The 20,103-nt window shown below is 46.6% G+C and overlaps 1 protein-coding gene across 1 annotated transcript; it reads left to right on the forward strand.

Moving 5' to 3' along the window:
- The first annotated feature begins 47 nt into the window (after nt 1-47).
- On the forward strand, nt 48-18,389 carry LOC123636910 (zinc finger protein 333-like). Its single transcript, XM_045549630.1, is given in 18 exon segments — nt 48-224; nt 339-414; nt 4,464-4,612; nt 4,719-4,816; nt 7,748-7,781; nt 8,569-8,697; nt 8,958-9,026; nt 11,902-12,018; nt 12,335-12,422; nt 13,685-13,773; nt 14,377-14,503; nt 14,942-15,037; nt 15,608-15,700; nt 16,179-16,206; nt 16,208-16,356; nt 16,359-16,475; nt 16,478-17,042; nt 17,044-18,389. Coding segments are annotated over 18 exon segments (2,421 nt in total). The 3' UTR covers nt 17,264-18,389.
- Nucleotides 18,390-20,103: the final 1,714 nt, after the last annotated feature.

Genomic DNA, 20,103 nt, shown 5'->3' on the forward strand with positions numbered 1-20,103 from the left:
TCCGCGGAGACCCTTGAGGGAGCCCCGCCTCTGTACATACCCCAATGATGGGATACTGCCACCCAAGCAAGGATGCGCACCCACTCCCAGGGGCCCCAGACAGCAGCAAGGCACAGAGATCCCCACTGCACCCAGGCGAGTCCCTGGCTCCCCAGCCCAACGCCTTAGACAAGCCACCTCCCTTCCACCCCAGGGCAGCCACTGGTCAGCACCGTGCAGATCAGGCTTGCAGAGGAGCTACTGAGCTCACGAAGGGCAAGTCCTTGGCCCAAGGTCACACAGAGGTCATGGACTAAGCAGGACTAAGCAGGAAGGGAGGCCCATGCTTTTCCCTACAGCCTCTGCTCAACCCCAGGGAGAACCCCACCCTAGTGGTCCACCAGAGCCTCCCTGGGGACACTGCAGGGGATGAAGGTAAAATCCTACAGGCTTCCCAAGGGTCACTCTGGAAGAGATGGGGACAAGGGGGTCACCCAATATCACATACATTATTGGGGAGAGTCTAAATTGTTACAGCTGCTTTGGAAAACCATTCAGTGCCATGTACAATTGTTGACCTTTTATAAAGTTCAATAGCAACTCCAATGAGATATGTGCTATAGGCATGAATATCTAGCTGGTACAACTATAATAAACAGAAAGTATAAACACAAAATTCAGAATGGTAATGTTACCTTCAATCTGGGAAGCCAGGGGAATGGGATTCAGGTAGATGTGAGTGACTGTTGCTGTTCCAATTTAAAAAAGGGATATGTAAAAAGACAACCTACAGAATGGAAGGAAATATTTGCATACCATATATCTGAAGAGGGTCTAGTAGCCACAATATATAAAGAACTCTTACAGCTGAACAACAAAAACCCCAATTAAAAAATGGGCAGGCTGGGCATGGTGGCTCACACCTGTAATCCCAGCACTCTGGGAGGCCAATGTGGGAGGATTGCTTGAGGTCAGGAGTTCGAGACCAGCCTGAGCAAGAGTGAGAACCCCATCTCTACAAAAAATAGAAAAATTACCTGGGCATGGTGGCACATGCCTGTGTCCCACCTACTTGGGAGGCTGAGGCAGGAGGATCTCCTGAGCCCAGGAGTTGGAGGTTGCAGTGAACTATGAAGACACCACTGCACTCCAGCCTGGGCAGCAGAGCCAGACCCTATCTCAAAGAAAAGAAAACAAACAGGTATAGGACTTAAATAGACATTTCTCTAAAAAAAGATATTCAAAGTGGGGCTCAGTGGCTCCAGCCTGTAATCCTAAATACTCAGGAGGCTGAGGCAGGAGGATCACTTCAGGCCAGGCGTTCAAGACCAACCTGGGCAACATAGTGAGACCCCATCTCAAAAAAAAAAAAAAAAGACAACAAGCACATGAAAAATATTCAATATCATTAGTCATTAGGGAAATACAAATCAAAACCAAAATGGGAAACCACTTTACATCAATCCACAAGGGTGAGTACAATAAACAAGTGTTGGCAAAAATGTGGAAAAATTGAATAATCCATGTTCATTGTAGTGGGAATGTTAATGGTTTATCACTGTGGAACATAGTTTGGTGGTTTCTCAAAAAGTTAAATGGGCTGAGCGCAGTGGCTCATGCCTCTATTCGTAATACTTTGGGAGGCTGAGATGGGAGGATCCCTTGAGCCCAGGAGTTCAGGACCAGCCTGGGTAACATAGACATAACACAATGTAGACATAACTCCTCTCTACAAAAAATAGGAAAATTAGCAAAGCATAGTGGCATGGCTATAGTCCCAGCTTCTTGAGAGGCTGAAGCAGGAGGATCACTTGAGCCCAGAAGTTTGAGGCTGCTGTGAGCGATGATGAAGCCACTGCACTCTAGCCTGGGCAACAAAGGGAGACTGTCTCAAAAAAATAATAAATAATAAAAATAAAATGCAGATTTAAAGTTGTCAGGGGCTAGAGGGTGAGGACATATGGAGTAACTGTTTAATGGGTACAGAATTTAATTCTGTAGTGATAGAAATGGTGATGGAAATGTTTTGGAACTAAAGCTGTGGTTGTTTCAGAGGTCCTTCCTCTGCAAAAATAAAAAATAAATAAGCTGTGGTTGCAAAACATCGCCAATGTACTAAATGCTGCTGAATTGTTCACATTAAAATGCTTAATTTTATGTTATATGAATTTTACCTAAAATACATGAAAAGCAGGCCAGGCATGGTGTCTCATGCCTGTAATCCTAGCACTCTGGATTATCAAGTAGGAGGACTGCTTGAGGTCAGGAGTTTAAGACCAGCCTGAGCAAGACCAAGACCCCATCTCTACCAAAAGTAGAATAATTAGTTGGGTATGGTGGTGTGCACCTGTGGTCCCAGCTACTTGGGAGGCTGAGGCAGGAAAATCGCTTGAGCCCAGGAGTGAGGTTGCTGTGAGCTAAGTTGATGTCATGGCATTCTAGCCCAGGTGACAGAGCAAGACTCCATCTCAAAAGAAAAAAAAAAACATGAAAAGGGATTTACATAAGCCAATAATTAACAGTGTGTCCTGAAACAAGGATTAATTATTCCAATTCCATTTACCTGGTATTCTCCCACCAGTCACCCCCATTCCCTCCCAAAACAAACCCTCATGGGTCAAAAGAAAAATCATAATGGACATAACAACTTATAGATGAACAACAAAGATATATCAATAATTGTGGGATGCAGCTTAAGCAACCTATGAGGGAAATGCATAGCCTGATACACATATATTAGAAAAGAGAAAAAGCTAAAAGATAATTAGCTAAGCATCTAATTTAAGAAGTTAGACTAAGAACAGTACAAAAAACTCAATAAAAGTAAAATAAAATAACACATAAGTGCAGAAATGAGAATCATCAAACCAAACCAAAGAGTTGGTTCTTTGAAAGACTAGTAGACAGACTTCTGGCAAGATTAATCAAAAAAATAAGTCACAGAAAATAAAAGGAAAGATCAAAAACCATTACTGGCAACGTTTCAGATATTTTTAAAACTAATATTATGAAAACTTTGTCAATAAATTTGAAAACTTCCAAAACTGGCCAAATTCCTAGGAAAATACAATTTATCAAAACTGACTCATGAATAAGTTGACAACCTACAATCCTACAAGTATTAGCCAAATAATGACAAAACTAAATCAGCACTTAAAACTTCTCCCATAGGCAGGGTGTGGTGGCTCACGCCTGTAACTTTGGGAGGCTGGGGTGGGAGGATCGCTTGAGGTCATGACCTGGCACGAAACCAGAAAGCCTGCAGCCAAGAAAGACCCAAGAAAATAAGGAAATAACACAGATAAAAGCAGAAATTGGCAAACGAGGACAAAGGAAAAAAAGTGGCAAGCATAAAAACCAAACTCTGGCTCTTTTCGAAGACTAATGAGACAAACCCTTGGGGAAAATGAGCAAAAGAGACATGAAAGAAGTCCAAATAAACAAATTGTGAAAGAGGAAGAAGAAATCTTTACAAAGGTTACAGACAGTTTTAAAGACTCATATGAGAAGGGCCAGAACAACTCTATGCCAATAAAATTGCAAATCAAATGAAATGAATACATTTGTAAAAAAAAATACAAAATGCGGAAATTGTACCAACCAGCAGCAGCAGACTTGGCTAGACCCATAAATATTAATGAGATCTCAATAATGGGGGGGAAAAATTACCTCCCTCTAAAGAACAAAACCTTGGAGGATTTTTTCAGTCGAGTTTTATCAGCATTTCAAGTAACAGTTGTTTCTCTGTAATTCAGGTTGATACCAGTTGCCGTGTAATTTAGCTTGTAACACTGATATGTTTTGAGTATCTATTTGGTATGGTCTGATGTTCCCCCAAATTAACTTTACAATAAAGTAAGCTAGAGATACAGTATATAATACATATAACATTCAAAATATGTGTTAATCGGCTATTTGTGTTATCAGTAAGGCCTCTGGTCAACAGTAGGCTATCAGTAGTTAAGTTTTTGGGGAGTCAAAAGTTATATGCGGGTTTTCAACTACACGGGGATGGCACCTCAACCTCTGTTGTTCAAGGTTCAACTGTACGTAAAAATATACACAAACACCCCCTTGAGTACGGGTATATATTTTTGTAGGTGATTGGATTAACTGATGGATAAAGGTGGAGGGGTTTGGGGAATGAGGACGGAGAAAAGGGTTAAGTTAAATACTGAGCATCTCTAACGAGTCCTGGGGGCTGGAGGCGCACCCCCACCCTTCAGGCTCAGGCCCCGGCTTCTGAGTGCAAGCCCCGCCCTCACTCCAGCCCCCAAGCAAGGCCCCGCCCCATCGCAGCCCGTCGGATTTACGCCCCGCCCCTGTCCCTGTCCATCGGACATAGGCCCCGCCCCAGCCCCACCCCCCAGGCCCTGTCGGACCTTATTCTAGAGCCTAGCCTCACTGCCTCCCGGGGAAAAAAACCAGAATTTCTGCTCTGAGGCTGGATAAAGGAGGAGTTACTCTTCCTACCGCTGTCTTAGACCTCTCTAGCTCCGAGAGCCGGAACCCCAGCTACTTCCGTTCCCGGCGGCCCCGAGACCGGAAGCGGAAGTGCGCGCGGAGGCGGGGGGCGGCGGGTTTGCGGGCTGCGCGGCGCGCTGCGGAGGGAGTGTCTACGGCCGGTCTGCAGGTGTGGCCGGGCACGGGCGGGAGGGATGGGAGGGCTCGGCGGGCGCGGGGAGGGGCCGAAGGGTCAAGAACTGCCGCCCGGCTGAGGTGCTTCCTCCTCGCGGTAGTCCGGGGGCCGGCGTGAGGCCCGCATAGCAAGGGCCTCGCATCTGGGCGCCTACCGCCCGGTCCCTCGCTCTCGGGTACCCCCGGTCTGGGAAGACAGGTCTGTCATCCTGTCGAATGGGAATTCCTGACGTGCAGTCCGGGTCCCGCAGCTCAGGAGTGTGGTGACACCCGCCCCAGTGCTCACGTGTTCTCCCTGATTTGTAGGGAAAGTGCATTCTTTCCGAGGGCCCTACCCTACTTCTCGTACGCAAAATAACTGCGTATTAGTAAATAGCGTTTTATTTTGCATGGTATTTAATATCTTGCTTTGCAACTGGAAAGTTAGGTCTTGGTGCAGTTGTGCAGACTGGGTTGAGAGACTTGTCAAATTTACTTGAGAAATTGAATGAACCCTCCGTCAACAGATGAATTAGATGACAGGAGATTTTTTTGTTGTTGATTGACTTTTTTCAGTCTCTTAGTTTAAGATCTGTTAGTATAAATTCTGTTCCTTTTCCTTTCCTTTTTCCCCTTCTTTTCTTTCTTTTAAAAGATCTTTTAATTTGTGACTTTTATTTTGGCTGTTGTCGTTTTTTCACTGTGAAGTGAGGGTATTTTAAGAAAAGCTATTTCTTAGTTATGTCGCAGATGTTATTATCAAGGAAAAGTAGACTATTCAGTTCTTTTCAAGTCAGTAAGCTTCAAAACATATGGGACTTTAGGAAAAAGATGATATAACCCTTATTAGTACTGGAAATTCAGATTGAGTTGGCCATAAATGGGATGCATTTTTTAATAATAGGGTTAGAGGTCACTTCTGAGAAATGAGGGAAAAATGAACTCTGGATGAGAATTAAGCATCCGATTTCTGTTTTTATGAATGAGAGGTTTGTTTCCAAAAAGAGTACATGCCCTGCCTTGCATTTTTAGAAAGAATCAGTATTGTTTCATAAAGACACCTGAAATTGAGTGTTGCGATTTATATTGTATGATAAACAGGCATTTTAAGTCATTCTTATATTTGATTTTTGTGGTGTCATATTGTTGTTTTGTGTGTATGTGTGTGAGTGTGCATAGGCATGTGCCTTCTTAGGCTAGATATACTGAATTATTCTTGAGGAGTGTAGATTGTTTGGCACACTTTCATTGGGATGACCTCAGTGAACTGGGCTTTGTACATGGAGAAACAGTGTGACAGAAGTAGTTATAGTGCTTGCTCCTGTGGAGGTTTCATTCTAGCTGAGAAGACAGATTTTAAATTAATAATGACAAGGGTGATATGGAAACATGGAACAGGAAAACTTGGGGAAGAGGTCAGGGAAAACATTTGAAAAGGGACAAATGTTTGAATGTACAGTCTTGCTGTGGATTAGGATTGAGGAAGAGATCTGAGAGAACATTCCAGATGCTCAGTCCCTCAGGTAGTACAAAGCCTCGTGTGTTCCAGGAGCTGAGAAAAGCCAAGGAAAAGTGGAGTAAACAAAGTCCTGAGTGGATGAGCTAGGTTAGAGAGGAAGGCAGGTCACTGAAGGTCATGGTAAACTTTGGACCTTATTTAAAGGCCATAGGGAAGTCATTGAATAAGAGTTTTAAGTAGGGAAATGACATGCTTATGTTTGTGCTTTAAACGAAACACTAGCTCCTGGATTGACCATGGAGTTTGGGATGGACAAGAATGCATGCAGAGTTCATGAATAACTTCAGGACTTGGATGATGGTAGTTGGGGCTTGATGACTGTGGAACTGGAAAAGTTGGAATGTTTGAGATGCCTGAAGGAGGAAGAATTTTGAGAATTTGATGATTGATGTATTCTCTCTATGACATGAGCAGGGGTCAGCAAACTATGGCCCATGGGCCAAATCTGGTCTGGTACTGGCTTATATAAATAAAGTTTTATTGGAACATGTTTGTCTATGGTTGTTTTTGCACCACAACCATATAGTTAATTATTTCTGATAGAGACCACATGGCCCACAAATCTTAAGACATTTAGTATTTGGCCCTTTGCAGAAAAAGTTTGCCAACCACTAATATAAAGTACTTGGTGCTCGTCAAGTGTGGTGGTGGTGGCTGGATATGGAATACTGAAAGAAATGGACACACAAAGTTTACACCATAGTTGGAGAGAGAATGAGGCAAAAATCACTTAAATAAATATAAAATCGGCTGGGCGCGGTGGCTCACGCCTGTAATCCTAGCACTCTGGGAGGCCGAGGTGGGAGGATCGCTCGAGGTCAGGAGTTCGAGACCAGCCTGAGCAAGAGCAAGACCCCGTCTCTGCTAAAAACAGAAAGAAATTAGCTGGACAACTAAAAATATATAGAAAAAATTAGCTGGGCATGGTAGCACATGCCTGTAGTCCCAGCTACCCAGGAGGCTGAGGCAGAAGGATTGCTTGAGTTTGAGGTTGCTGTGAGCTAGGCTGACGCCACGGCACTCTAGCCTGAGCAACAGAGTGAGACTCTGTCTCAATAAATAAATAAATATAAAATCACAACTTGATAAGGGCAGTGGAGGAAAAGTAGAGGGTCTTAGAGATATTTTGAGGGAATGTGAGAGGAGAAATGATCCTTTTATGAGGTGGGAGGAGCCAGTAGAAATCACCAGGTGCTGTTGTCCGAAAGGTGGTTCAGGGCCCAATATGTTGTTTATTGAGATAAATTCCCTGTAAGGGTTTTTAGCTTGGCCACCCTGCTGGAGACCTACAAAAATGGGATTACCTGGGCCAAGCCCTCGCTGGTTCTCTGCTTTCATTCTGTCCCCTTCTTTTACCTCAATCTCTCTTTTATTGCAGGGAAGACACCTACTGAGACCTTAAACCCTGGCACTGGTGTCATGGTGAGGAAATTGGGGGCTCTGATGGCTGAGGGGGTGGACAACTATGTTCTCTGGGCCCTGTCCCCTCTCCCTGCACCACCCCTCTCCAACTGAGGAAGAAAGGGGAGGACATCTTTCCTTCCATGCGTGACCTCTAGAAGGAACTGGCATGGGAGGAGGGGCCCGCGGCAGACCTGGGGCTCTGCGTTTAATTCTGGAGTCTGCCTGCAGAGTGGGCCCCTCCAGGGCCATCCCAGCCATCCTGGTGAGACCTAGTGAAAACACATGTGGCCCTATAAATTGAAATTAATTAAGATTCAATAAAGTTAAAGACTCAACTTTTTAGTCATCCCAGTCACATTGCTCGTGTGCTCAACAGCCACACGTGCTAGTTGCCCCCCTTTTTGGAGAGTGCAAGCATGAAACATTCCCATCACCACAGAGAGGTGTATTGGACAGTGTTGATCTGGAGAATTCTGAAATTAAAAGGCCATCTGGTTTCTCAGATGCAATGGAAGCCCTGCTTTCACAGGTACAAAAGATTACCACATGTTTATATGAGTGTTGGGGGGGTCCTAGGAACTTCACAGAAAGTAAGAGGTCAACCCCAAATTTGTGATAAGGAGTTTAGGAAAAATTTGAAATAAGCAGTTTAGGAAGAACTCCAAGCTGGGAAGGATAGGCCCTGTCCTCACGAATCAGCGGAGTTACAGAGAGCCAAAACTCATACTTTAGGATTTGTCCAAATGTTAAAAGAAAGTAAAACATTTTCAGCTTGGTGTGCCAGATGATCTCTGTTTCAACTGCTCAGTCAAGTATAATATTGCAGCATAAAAACAGCCATGTGTAAACAAATGGATGTAGCTGCATGCCAATAAAACTTTATTTACAAAAACAGATGGTGGGCCAGATGTTTTGCTCACTTGATATAGAGAGAGCTCCACGTGTGAACATCCTCGTGCCCGGTCTCCCTTCCCCAGTGATGATAACCAGTTGTCCCACACAGTGGTGGGGGTTGTCTTTGCTGAGCCAGAACCTGTGTGCTATTTTAGGAATCAGTCACCTTTGAGGATGTGCCCGTGGGGCTCCTCCAGGAGTGGGCGTTGCTGGACGGTGCGTGGAGGAACCTGTGCAGATACGTGATACTGGACAACTGCAGGACCCTGGCCTCCAGGGATAAGGTTGGCATCATACGGTTCCTTCCGCCTCAGCTCTTGGGTCAGGCAGGAGGGTGTGGTTTGGGTCCTTGTGAAAGAGCTCTACTAATCATTAGCAATTGGGTGAGATCACTTTACTATCACTACTATTCATAGTACTTGCTCAGCTTCACAGTCTGAAGCCCATGTGGAAGCCAGGGCTGGGTGAGAGTTTGTGCCCTCCCTCCCTCAACACATACATCTTTCTCCGTGGGCAGGAACTCCACCGTGCAAACCCAGTCTGATCTCCCAGCTGGGGCCAAGAGCAGAGCCAAGGGCAGCAGAACGAGGGATTCTCCAGGTCATGGGTGCAGGTGAGTCCTAGGCAGGCTGCAGGTCTCCTGACCTGCTTGGTTAGCGGGTAGTCCCGGAAAGTGAAGTGTCAGACTGAGAGCATTTTAAAAGGCCCTTTATACTGAGGGGACATCCGAGGCTATTTGGGGTGCGGTTTCACAAGTTCCCTTAGCTTCTCTTCTGTGGTCACTTTCTTTCCTCCTCTCATGCTTTCCTTTAGTCTCTGATAAAGGTCTGCTCAGGTTTCATTCTTTTTTTTTTTTTTTAATTGACATGTAACTCACACACCATGAAATCCACCCCGTTAAAATGTGCAATTCAGTGGTTCACAACATTGTGCGACCATCATCACTATCTAATTCCAGAACATTTTCATTACTCCCCCAAAAGCAACCACAATCCCCATTAGCAGTCACTCTTCTTTCCTCCCACCCTGAGTCCTTGGCAACCACTAATCTGCTTTCTGTCTCTATGGATTTGCCTGTTCTGGGCATTTTCTGTAATGGAATCATGTAATATGTAGCCTTTGGTATCTGGCTCAGTCCATTTTGTGTTGCTATAACAGAATGTTGCAGACTGGGTAATTTACGGACAATGGAAGTTTATTTGGCTCACCGCTCTGGGAAGTCCAAGGTCAAGGGGCTGCGTCTGGTAAGGGCCTTCTTGCTATGACACGGCAGAGCACATCACATGGCCAGAGAGCAAGAGAGGATTGAACTTGCTTTTGTAAGAAGCCCACTCTCCTGGCAACTAACCTACACCCATGATAACGACATTAATCCATTCACGAGGGCAGATCTCTCATGACCTAATCATTTCTTAAAGGTCCCACCTCTCAACACTGTTGCATCAGCAATTGAGTTTCCAACACTTTGGGGAACACATCCAAACTATAGCGTATGAGAAAGTGGCATCTCCAGGCTCAGCCTTTCTGCTGTCCCTAGGCCACTCCACATGGGTCCCCCCACCAGACACCACGCAGCTCCTCAAGCCTGTGGTTTCGCCTCTTTTGCTCTCTGCGGGATCCACAGTGCCCACACTAGCCCTGCCAAAACAAATAGGCTAAATGCTTAAAAACATTGCCTTTAAGTAGACCTATCTTTGTCAAAAGGAATCTAATGCAAACATTTGTCCCCATCAGACTAAATGTACCTATGGGATTTTGATTTGTGACACAGAGAGGCCAATGTCATTGGTTCGAAGTAGGAGGTTTTTTTTTTTTTTAAGAAACAGGGTCTCACTCTGTTGTCCAGGCAGGAGTGTAGTGGCACAGTCATAGCTCACTCCTGGCTTCAAGCGATCCTCCTGCCTCAGCCTTCCGTGTAGCTGGAACTACAGGTGCACACCACCATGCCAGGACAATTTTTAAATTTTTTTGTAGAAACAGTGTTTCACTATGTTGCCCAGGCTGGTCTCGAACTCCTGGCCTCAAGTGATCCTCCCACCTTGGTCTCCCAAAGTGCTGGGATTACAGGTGTGAGCCACTGTGCCCATCTGGAAAGAGATTTTTATTACTTACTTAGAGCAGAGGTCCCCAGGGACTGGTCTCATAGAAGACAATTTTTCCATGGACAGGGGGGCAGAGAGGGGGAGATGATTTGGGGATGATTCAAGCGAATTACATTTATTGTGTATTTTATTTATAGTATTATTACAACATGATATATAATGAAATAATTATACAACTCACCATAGTGCAACCTCTCTGCTAATGATAATCTGTATTTGTAGCCACTCCCCAGCGCTAGCATCACCGCCTCAGCTCCACCTCAGATCATCAGGCGTTAGATTCTCACGTGGACTGTGCAACCTAGATGCTCCTATGGAATCTAACGCCAACACTGATCTGACAAGAGGTGGAGCTCAGGTAGTGACACAAGCGATGGGGAGCGGCTGTGAATATAGATGAAGCTTCACTCCCTCACCCACTGCTCGCCTCCTGCTGTGCGGCCCAGTTCCTAACAGGCCACGGGCCAGTACCAGTCTGCAGCCCGGGGGACAGGGCAGGCCATGCCACACAGGGCCACAGGGGAAAGCACCCGGGTCAGCCTGGAGGCGGAAGGGAGTGAGAAGAAAGCCCAGGACAGAGCCTTGATCGGGGTTTCCACGGGAAGGGCAGGGAAACGGCTCAGGATCAGCCAGTTTGAGTAATTCTGGTGGGACTCAGGGCACAGGGGCTGTCTCCCGTTGTCAGGTACTTGGCCCCGGGTGATTTAGGGCAGGGGAAGCATCGGCTGGGTGTGTGAGAGTTGAGTAAGGAGGGGTGCAGAGCATGGGCTCGGATCGCAAGGGAGTTGGAAACAGCTTTGGCTGTTAGTTTGGCCATTTGAGAGTGGTGGATGCCAAATAGACCAATACCGAGTCTAAGAAAACAGAGAACAACGTTCACGTTCAGAACCAAGGGCTCCTGCCCTTTCTTTCTTGTTTGTTTTTGGGTGGCTTAAACAACAGGAATTTGTTTTCTTGAAGTTCTGGAGGCTGGAAGTCCAAGATCAAGGTGCCCCAGGCTTGGGTTCTCCCGAGGCCGCTGTCCTTGGCTTGCAGATGCCACCCTCTTGCTGCCTCTTCACGTGGTCATCCCCCCATGCACGACCCTAACTTCCTGTGGGGAAACGTCTTGCAGTGTCTCTGGAGGCTCTTGGCCTAACCTGTGTCCAGGGCCCCCAGAACCAGAAAGGGGTCAGGTCGTCTGTGTGTCTGTGGCGTGATCAGTCCTCAGAGACCCTTGGTGGTGGGTGGCCGGTGCCCACTGTGGACTGCGGGGGTCACCAGGTCTGACACTACCAGATGCCAGACCCGTCCATGTGCCTCCACTTCTGATGGCACTAACCCCCAGACTGAAAACAGCCTCCAGGCCGCCTCTGTCCTGCTCAGCACCGTCTGTGCCTTTCCTAGGGGCCGGGGCTGTTCCCGAGTATGCAGATCGGGCCCTCCATGGGAGAGAGGGGGACACCATGGCCTCAAGAAGACCGGCCAGCTCTCCAGGCATCTCCTTGGTCCCCGGGATGGACAGTAAGCCTGGGAGACGGTGTGCCGAGGGTGCCAGCCAACTGGGGGAGGACGGGGAGGGGAGATGGGCATTTGGGGCCTACGTGTGGAGCTGAGAGTGCACAGGAGGCCCAGGCTATGGGCTCTGATTGGTGGAGTCTGTTTCTGTGTTGAATGCAGTTGTCCCCAGGGTAGGGGGCAGGACACGGGGGGAGTCCTGGGGGAGGGGCTGGGTGTGTCCCTTCCTTTTTCAGTGTGTCCCCTAAAGCTGTGCCAGTCATGCAGATCCGGTTCGGGCGAACAGCTGTGAATAATCTGTGACCCCTGTTGCTCTATCCAGGGACTGAAGGTGGCTGTGTAGATTCAGAGGATGGTGACGCTGGTGCCCATGCTGGGCCACCCTGACCCGTGGGTGGCCGGGGCATCTGGTGAGTGAGTGCCATGTGGCTCTGCTGTCCTTGTGTCCTGTCTGGGAACTTGCATCCCACCCCACCTGCATTTGCTCTGACAGCAGGCACTGCCGTGGCACCGTAGGAGAGGATTCCTACAGCCACCTCTCATTATTTGTGTGTTCAAGGGGACAGGCACTCTCGATCACAGATCCTTCTGTTAAGAAAGAGAGGGCCCACTCAGCCACTGTGACAAAGGCCAGACTTCTCTTTGGACAACGTGAATTTCTTGACTACGCAATTATGTCAAGTTTGAAAATGACAATTGAATTTACTATAAATGGACTGGGTTTTAACTGAGCTTTTAAAAAATGAGGTTCAAAGCCACATTTCCCAAGAAGTGGGGAAAAGTTAATTCTAGAAGACAGGTAACATTTTAGCTTTAGTGGCAAGATGTTTGTTTTCTTCCAATTTGCCTTCTAGTAAGAATAATAAACTTTGTTTCTTCAAAATGTCATCCACTCCTGAGTTTGGAATGTGTGTTATGTCACTGACAGGAAGTCATTCTTAGGTTTAGGCTGCATGTTGCTCTGCAGGATATCTTTGGTGAGCCTGCGGGCCGGGCTCTTACTTTGGCTGTGGGCCAGGTTTAAGTACTGAGGGGAGAGTCTCCGTCAGGAGGGAGAGGTGAGGGTGCAGGGGGACCAGGGATGACCAAGGAGTCGCTCCCTTGTCTGTCCTAGGCCAGAGGGAGGATGCCTGGTGTCGGGGGAGGGGGGCAGTTGAGATTTGAAGGCAGGTGGGAAGGACGTTTCCTTTCTAGGCAGAATCCCGGGGTGGTATTGGGTCATCTGTTCCCTGCTTGTGGTGGGTTCTGGGGCGATGCCAGCCATGTAGAGTAGGGGGCGGAGGAAGGGGCCGGCAGCTGGGGAGGAAGAGTTGTCCTAAGGCTGAGTTGTCCTGGGCGGGTGCCACAGGAGCTCTGGAGTCTCCTGGTGACATGAGACTGTGGCTCTTGGGCTATGGATATGGAGGGATGTGTGTGTGTGTGTGTCTTTGTGTGTATGTCTGTGTGTGTGTGTGCATGGTGTGTGCCTGTGTGTGCATGTCTGTGTGTGCATGTCTGTGTACAAGTGTGTGCAAGAGCATGTTTGTGCGTGTCTCTGCATGTGTGTTCCGCCATGACCGTGTGTGTGTGTACGTGCACACACATGGTCACTCACAGGGCGGGCAGCCTCTGGGCCTGTGAGTGGCTCACTGGGCTGGGCACTGACCCTCGCGCCTCTTCTCTTCTCCACTAGCTCTGCCTGCGGTGGGCCCCGCCTGGCTCCAGGAGGACAGCGCACAGGAAGAAGCCGTGGCTCCTGGGTTGCTGACCACCTGTTCACAGGTAAGTAAAAAACCCTTCTGCTGTGCCCAAAGGCTGGACTTGCTGCCTTCCCGTGACCTGCCTGGACTCTCTTGACCCCCTGGGCCTCGTGCAGCCAGTGGGAAGCAGCCTGGGTGACAGTCCCAGCCCCTCATTCAGACCCCTCCCCAGGCTGTTGAGCACTAGGAGGGAAAACAAAGCAAGGATGTGAGCTGTCCTTCTTTCGTGGTCTTCATGGTCTTGCTGAGCAAAGAGTTCAGTCATTTGTCAGATAGTTCTCTCCTGCCTGCATCGTGCTCAGGTCTGCTGGACCCTGGAGCAAGAGGGGGTATAAATCTGCAAGGACTTCCTGGCTGGTTGTCAGTAGGTAAGTCCTTTCGTGAAGTGGAAGCCTTTTGACGTTAGTTGTAGCCTCTTGCTGCCGTCACTCAGGGAGTGGAGACTAGAGAGAGAAGAGTTCTCTTTCTGAAGCCTGAGCCAGGGGGCAGATTTTGGAGGACTCAGAAGCCCGTCTGAAAATCCTCAGCACGGGTCCTCCCTTCCCCAGGCCTGCTGGTTTCCAGCGTCCTCTTGAGTCTTGGTGGGGGTGGTGCCTGGCTGAGCTGGGATGGGTGTGTGTTTCAGGAACCAGTCACCTTTGCAGATGTGGCTGTGGTGTTCACCCCAGAAGAATGGTTGTTCCTGGACTCTGCTCAGAGGAGCCTGTACAGAGACGTGATGCTGGAGAACTACAGGAACCTGGCCTCCGTGGGTAAGGCTGGCCTTGTCGCTGCATCCACACACTCATGCAGCAGCGATGGGTCCCAGGAACTGTGCGGGTGTGGGAAGCCAAAGGGTGAAAAGACAGATAAGCCCCACACTCATGATGCGGGGAGTCTGGTGGCCTTTCCATGGAAATGAAGATCGTCTGCCGCACTCTGTCCATGGTTAAAAGCATCCGGGCTTCTCAAATATATTCCTGAGCTAGGCCCCGGGCTTTCAGGACTAGGGAGCCCTAATATCCTCTGGGACCCAGTGAGGGAACTTGTATTTAGTTCCTTAGTGAAATAGCTTTGCTGTGTCCATCAGAATTCAGGCAGGTTCATCGTGCTACTCCCATCTCCAGAGCTGCTAAAGACTTGAGAATATCAGCCCCAGTGTCATGCTGGGACGAAGTCCACCCACACTGTGCATCTTTCCCCATGAGCAGGAGATCAACTTTGCAAATCCTGTACATTGTCCCATTTGGAGCAAAAAGAAGAACGGTGGACCAAAGAGGGAGGAGATGTCTCAGACAGCTGTCCAGGTGAGTGCCAGGTGGATCACGTGGGCACCAGCTCTGGTCAGTGAGAAGAGCGTTAGATTGGGAAGTTATCAGTCAGGGAAACATTTTCAATGCCCTCGACTGAGAAGTCTGGTTGAATGCCCGTAGTCAATTCCATCTTCTTTCCTCTTTCCCTTTCCTTTTAATCTCTTATATTTTACTCTGATTGCATAGAAAGATTTGTCCTACCTCCTCTTCATCTTTAATATTTCCACGCATATATTTTATCCCCTTTCTCCCCACTCTACATTCCTGCAAATATTTTTCCTTTACATTAGTCACAGTCTTCATAGAAGGCTTTCTCAGTAAATTATCTGCTATTTTCACCTTTCATTCCTATAATTACATAAAGCTTCACATAGCAAAATGCCTTAAAATTTTCCTTCCCTCTTTGATACGTTCCCACACTTTGCAATTTTTTTCCCCCATGTTTAGGATCAGTATTTAAAAAGAAATAATCCAGATGTGCCAGATGTTGCTTACTTTTTTTGTCACCTCAATCCCACAGTTTCTTTCTCGGTGTCCTTAATTTTTCCCTCTAACTCATTTTAGAACCTCAGCTTCAACCCAGAGAGTCAATTCCTGGTGAAGATATTTTTGTGGAGATTCTGTCCGTTGGCATGAAAAGGATAAGGTTCACCAGGGATTATTCTTGGTCCTCTATGGTAGGAAGAGTCTGGGGTGCTGTAGGTTAGACAAGGAGCACGGTAGCTGAGATTCAAGGCAAGTGGTGCCTGCCCAGGAGAAGCAATTTCTTGGGAGAGAGTCAGTCATGAATTGGCAGAAAATTCTAAACATAAATCAAGGTTTGTGTCTTCATGGAGTTCTCACAGGTAACCATTTTCACAAATGTGACATAGATACTGAGTGTTTAAAACTTAATTTAGTTTTAAACAATTCAGAAAAACTCTGCATCTAAAAAGCCCATGAAAGTAATGAAAAGATGGCTCTTTGTACCAGAGCATCCACCCTGTTCCATTCTCTGGGGTAGAAATGGTACAGATTCACTAAAATGGTAAAAGTGGTAGATATAGAAATGTCTGTCTCTTATATTCAGTTCGCATGGGGAAGAATATCTGTGAATGCAATACAATCTTTGGTCTTCACATTTTCCTTAATTCACGGGAGCAACCTCAGCCTGGAGAAAAACTGTAAATATAATGAACTTGAGAAATGTTTTAATAGCATCAAACCACTTTTCCAGTGCCAGAGAATTCATGTGGGAGAGGCCCCCTACGAATGTCAAGAGAGTGTAAATTCCTTCTTCCAGAGCACTCACCTAATCATGCCTGAGAAAATCCGTAGGGAGATAAAACCTATGCATGTAACCAATGTGAAAAATCCTTCAGATACAGCTCTGACCTCATCAGGCATGAGAAGATTCGTAGCGCAGAGAACTGCTTTGAATGTCAAGAATGTGGCAAGCCTTCAAGTATTCCTCGAACGTGCAGCAACACTTGAGAACCCATACTGGAGAGAAGCCCTTCGAATATAGCCAGTGTGGGAAAACCTTCACGAGGAACTTTAACCTGATTTTGCACCAGAGAAACCACACAGGAGAGAGGCCCTATGAGTGTAAGGATTGCGGGAAGGCGTTAAATCAGCCGTCACCCCTCAGGAGCCATGTGAGAACTCACACGGGAGAGAAGCCCTTCAAGTGCAGCCAGTGTGGGAAAGCCTTCAGAGAACACTCGTCAATGAAAGCCCACCCGCAGACCCCCACCAGAGAGAAACCGTACGAATGCAACCAGTGCGGCAAGCCCTTCTGGACAAGCAGTCACCTGAATGTGCACAAGAGGATATACATGCGGGAGAAACTGTACGAGTGCGGGACTTGTGGTCAGGTCTTGAGTCATCTCTGGACCCTGAAGAGTCACATGAGAACTCACACCAGAGAGAAGCCCTACGCATGCCAGGAATGCGGGCAAGCCTTCAGTGAGCCCTCCTCCCTCAAAAAACATGCGAGGACTCACAGTGACCAGAAGCCAGGAATGTGGGCGGGCGTTTGGTCAGTCTTCACACCTCATTGTGCACGTGAGAACACACACTGCGGGGAGACCCTATCAGTGTAATCAGTGTGATAAAGCCTTCAGACACAGCTCCTCACTCACTGTGCACAAAAGGACCCACATGGGGAGAGAGAACATTAGGAATGGTGGCCTGCCTATACCAGTGTCTCATTCCTATGGTGGGCCCCTTGCTAATTAACTTCCAGTTTGTAGAAATATAAACATTTGGGGCTATCACTGTTCCTCATAATGCTCCTTTAGCAGCATCCTATGTTTTGATGTATAATGTTTTCATTTTGGTTTAATCCTAAGTATTGTCTTAACTTTCATTATCACTTTTTCTTTGACCCATGTGTTACTTGGAATTAGATTTTTCAATGCCAGTACATGGATGTATTTTCAGAAAGGTATAATGATATAGTGAAATGCACACATTTTAAGCGTACGGTTGGATGAATTGGACATATGCATGCATGTATGTAACCAATACCCCATTCCAGACACAGAATGTTTCTGTCATTCTGGAAGGTTCCTGCATGTTATGTGGCTGTTTCTTAGTTGCCTTTCTGTTTTTGGTTTCTAATTTAATTACATGGTGAGCAGAGTATGTAGCCCTTATGTTATTGAATCTTAGGTATTTGTTGAGGTTTACTGTTAGGTCTGGTGTGGCTTATCCTGCTGGTTGCCAACCAAAATTGCCCCCTCTCCCTTAGAACAGAACCTGGGTTTTTTGTTCAGGTCGGTAATGTGGACTATTCAAACACCTCCATCTCCTACCGCTTCTTGCAGCAAGGGCAGGAGGCCATGTGCCCCAGTCCTGGCAAGCCTAAATATGGGAAATCACTGGGTATGCCTCCATGGAAAGATGCTGCACAGAAATGGGTTCATTTACCCAGATCTCCTCTTACCTTTTGGACAAGCAGACACTATGTGCAAACCCAGAGAAACCATCCTGTGGCCAGGAGAGTAAAAGCCACAGGTAAGGAGAGTGTGGCCAGAAATCACAACCATCCTGGTTCTCTAACCCAAAAAATAGTTATAATATATTTGTAGAGTTGGCATCTTTGTGTAACTGCACCAGCCCTGGACTATTTATTTCTGGATGTCCCGTTACATGAAAAAAATGCATTTCTTACTGGTATTAGACATTTTTTTTGAGTAGGGGGTGGGTTTATTTCAACCAAATGCAATCCCTGATGCATTTAGCATATGCCAATTTTTAATAAATGCTTTGTGGGTGGTTGAAATCAGTGTGTGGTATTCTATGTACATCCACTAGGTCGAGCATATCGTGTTTGTGTTTATACACATTTATAACTATTGGTCTCTGATGTATCATTATTGAGAGAGATCATGACTGTGGATTGTCAAATGAAGAGATTTTTGACACTGGATACATTTCCAGGACATTGGTACTTCTATTCTTTTAAAGTGACCATCTTTTTCCCTAATGTTGAGCGTTCAACCATTCATAACAATGATAGCAAATAGTTACGTAGAGCTTACTGTTAACAGATAGTAGCCACTGCCTGAAGCTTAGCATCCTTTAATTTCATCCTCGCAGTGACACTTTGAAGTAGATACTGTTGTCATCCCCAATTCACAGACGAAGCTAAAGCCCTGCAAGTTAAGGTGAGTTATTCCGGGTCACCCGAGTGTCAAGTGGCAGGTCTGGCTCTCTCCACAATGCTGTCAAAAAGATGAAAGATGGAAAATGTTGGCAAGGATGTGGAGAAAAGGCAACCTTTGCATACCGTTGATGAGAATGTAATTAGCCCAGCTATTGTAGAAAATAGTATGGAAGTTCCACAAAATCTTAAAATGTGGCATTGACTTTGAAATTAAGCAGCAAGAAAGCTGCTGAAAAGGGGTAAGGAAAGTGCTACTGAAGGTTAGAAAAAGGCTACCAGGTTATGTGGTGGGAAGGCCATTGGCAAAGATGCTGTCTATGGTGGTAACTTGGGAGAGACAATGCATACTTAGTGAACTTGAGGAGGGAAACTTTGTCCCGTCTCCGCTTTGCCCCAGTGTTCCTCATGAGCACCTGGTGGTGTCCAAGGAAAAGAACCTGCAAGTGGGTGAGAACTCCCTTTACATCTGAGCCTCCCAGGATTCTCTCCCCTTTACACCAGCCCACACTTAGCTTTTAGCAGTTTGTTAACAATTTTAGCAGAAATTTTACCCTTTCATCTAGTGACTCTTTCTTTGTCCCATGCTACCAATGAGCTGCTGTTCCCTTCCATTTCTTTCCCCCTAGATTCCAGGCTAATAGGTTGCATGCAACCTCAGCTCTCTGATGGGTTCAAGAAAAGTCATTTTTGTCAATTATTCAGCTTTTTCTTGTTGCAGGGTGGCAGCAATGCCTAGCAGGTTTCCACGTGCAAGAGAGAAGCCAGAAACCGGGGTCTTTTCTTTCTAAATCACACTGCTTTTTGGAATTGTTGGTTGGACTTTATCTTCCTCTTTTCTGTAAGTTCTCTGAGATCAGAGACTTGACTTCCTTTAAGCCTAGCACTGTGCTGGGAAGGAGACACTCTGTCAACGTGCTTATTGAGTGTATACGAATTCATGTTGGGGCAGATGTTCCCAGGTGGAGTGTGCATGGTCTGTAAGTCCACTGGGCTGTGGGTATCTGTGGACTTCTTTCTCCCATCCACATGGGGTTGAAACCAGGACCTCTGAAATTCACCACCACTTAGCAGTCTCTGTGCAGAGTGAAGAGGGAGCACAGTGCCTGCGATAATTTGTTTTATGGCAACCACGGGAAACTAACACAAGCTGTAACTTGGATCTGAATATAGGCTACAGCTTGGCTGGGTTTGAATCTTGTTCCATCACTCACTAGCTGTGTATCTTTGGGCAGGTTACTGAGCTTTTCTTTGCCTCAGTTTCCTCATCCATAAAATTGGAGCAATAGCAGTATTTCCCACATAGGGTTCTTACAACAGCCTGAATCAAATGAGCAACTAGCATGTCGTATGTGCTGTGTTTACTGTTGTTATTATCATAAAAAATACACTAAGTAAAGCATAGTGATGA

Source organism: Lemur catta, chromosome 1, assembly GCF_020740605.2.
Source record: "Lemur catta isolate mLemCat1 chromosome 1, mLemCat1.pri, whole genome shotgun sequence".
NCBI classification, from domain to species: Eukaryota; Metazoa; Chordata; class Mammalia; order Primates; family Lemuridae; genus Lemur; species Lemur catta.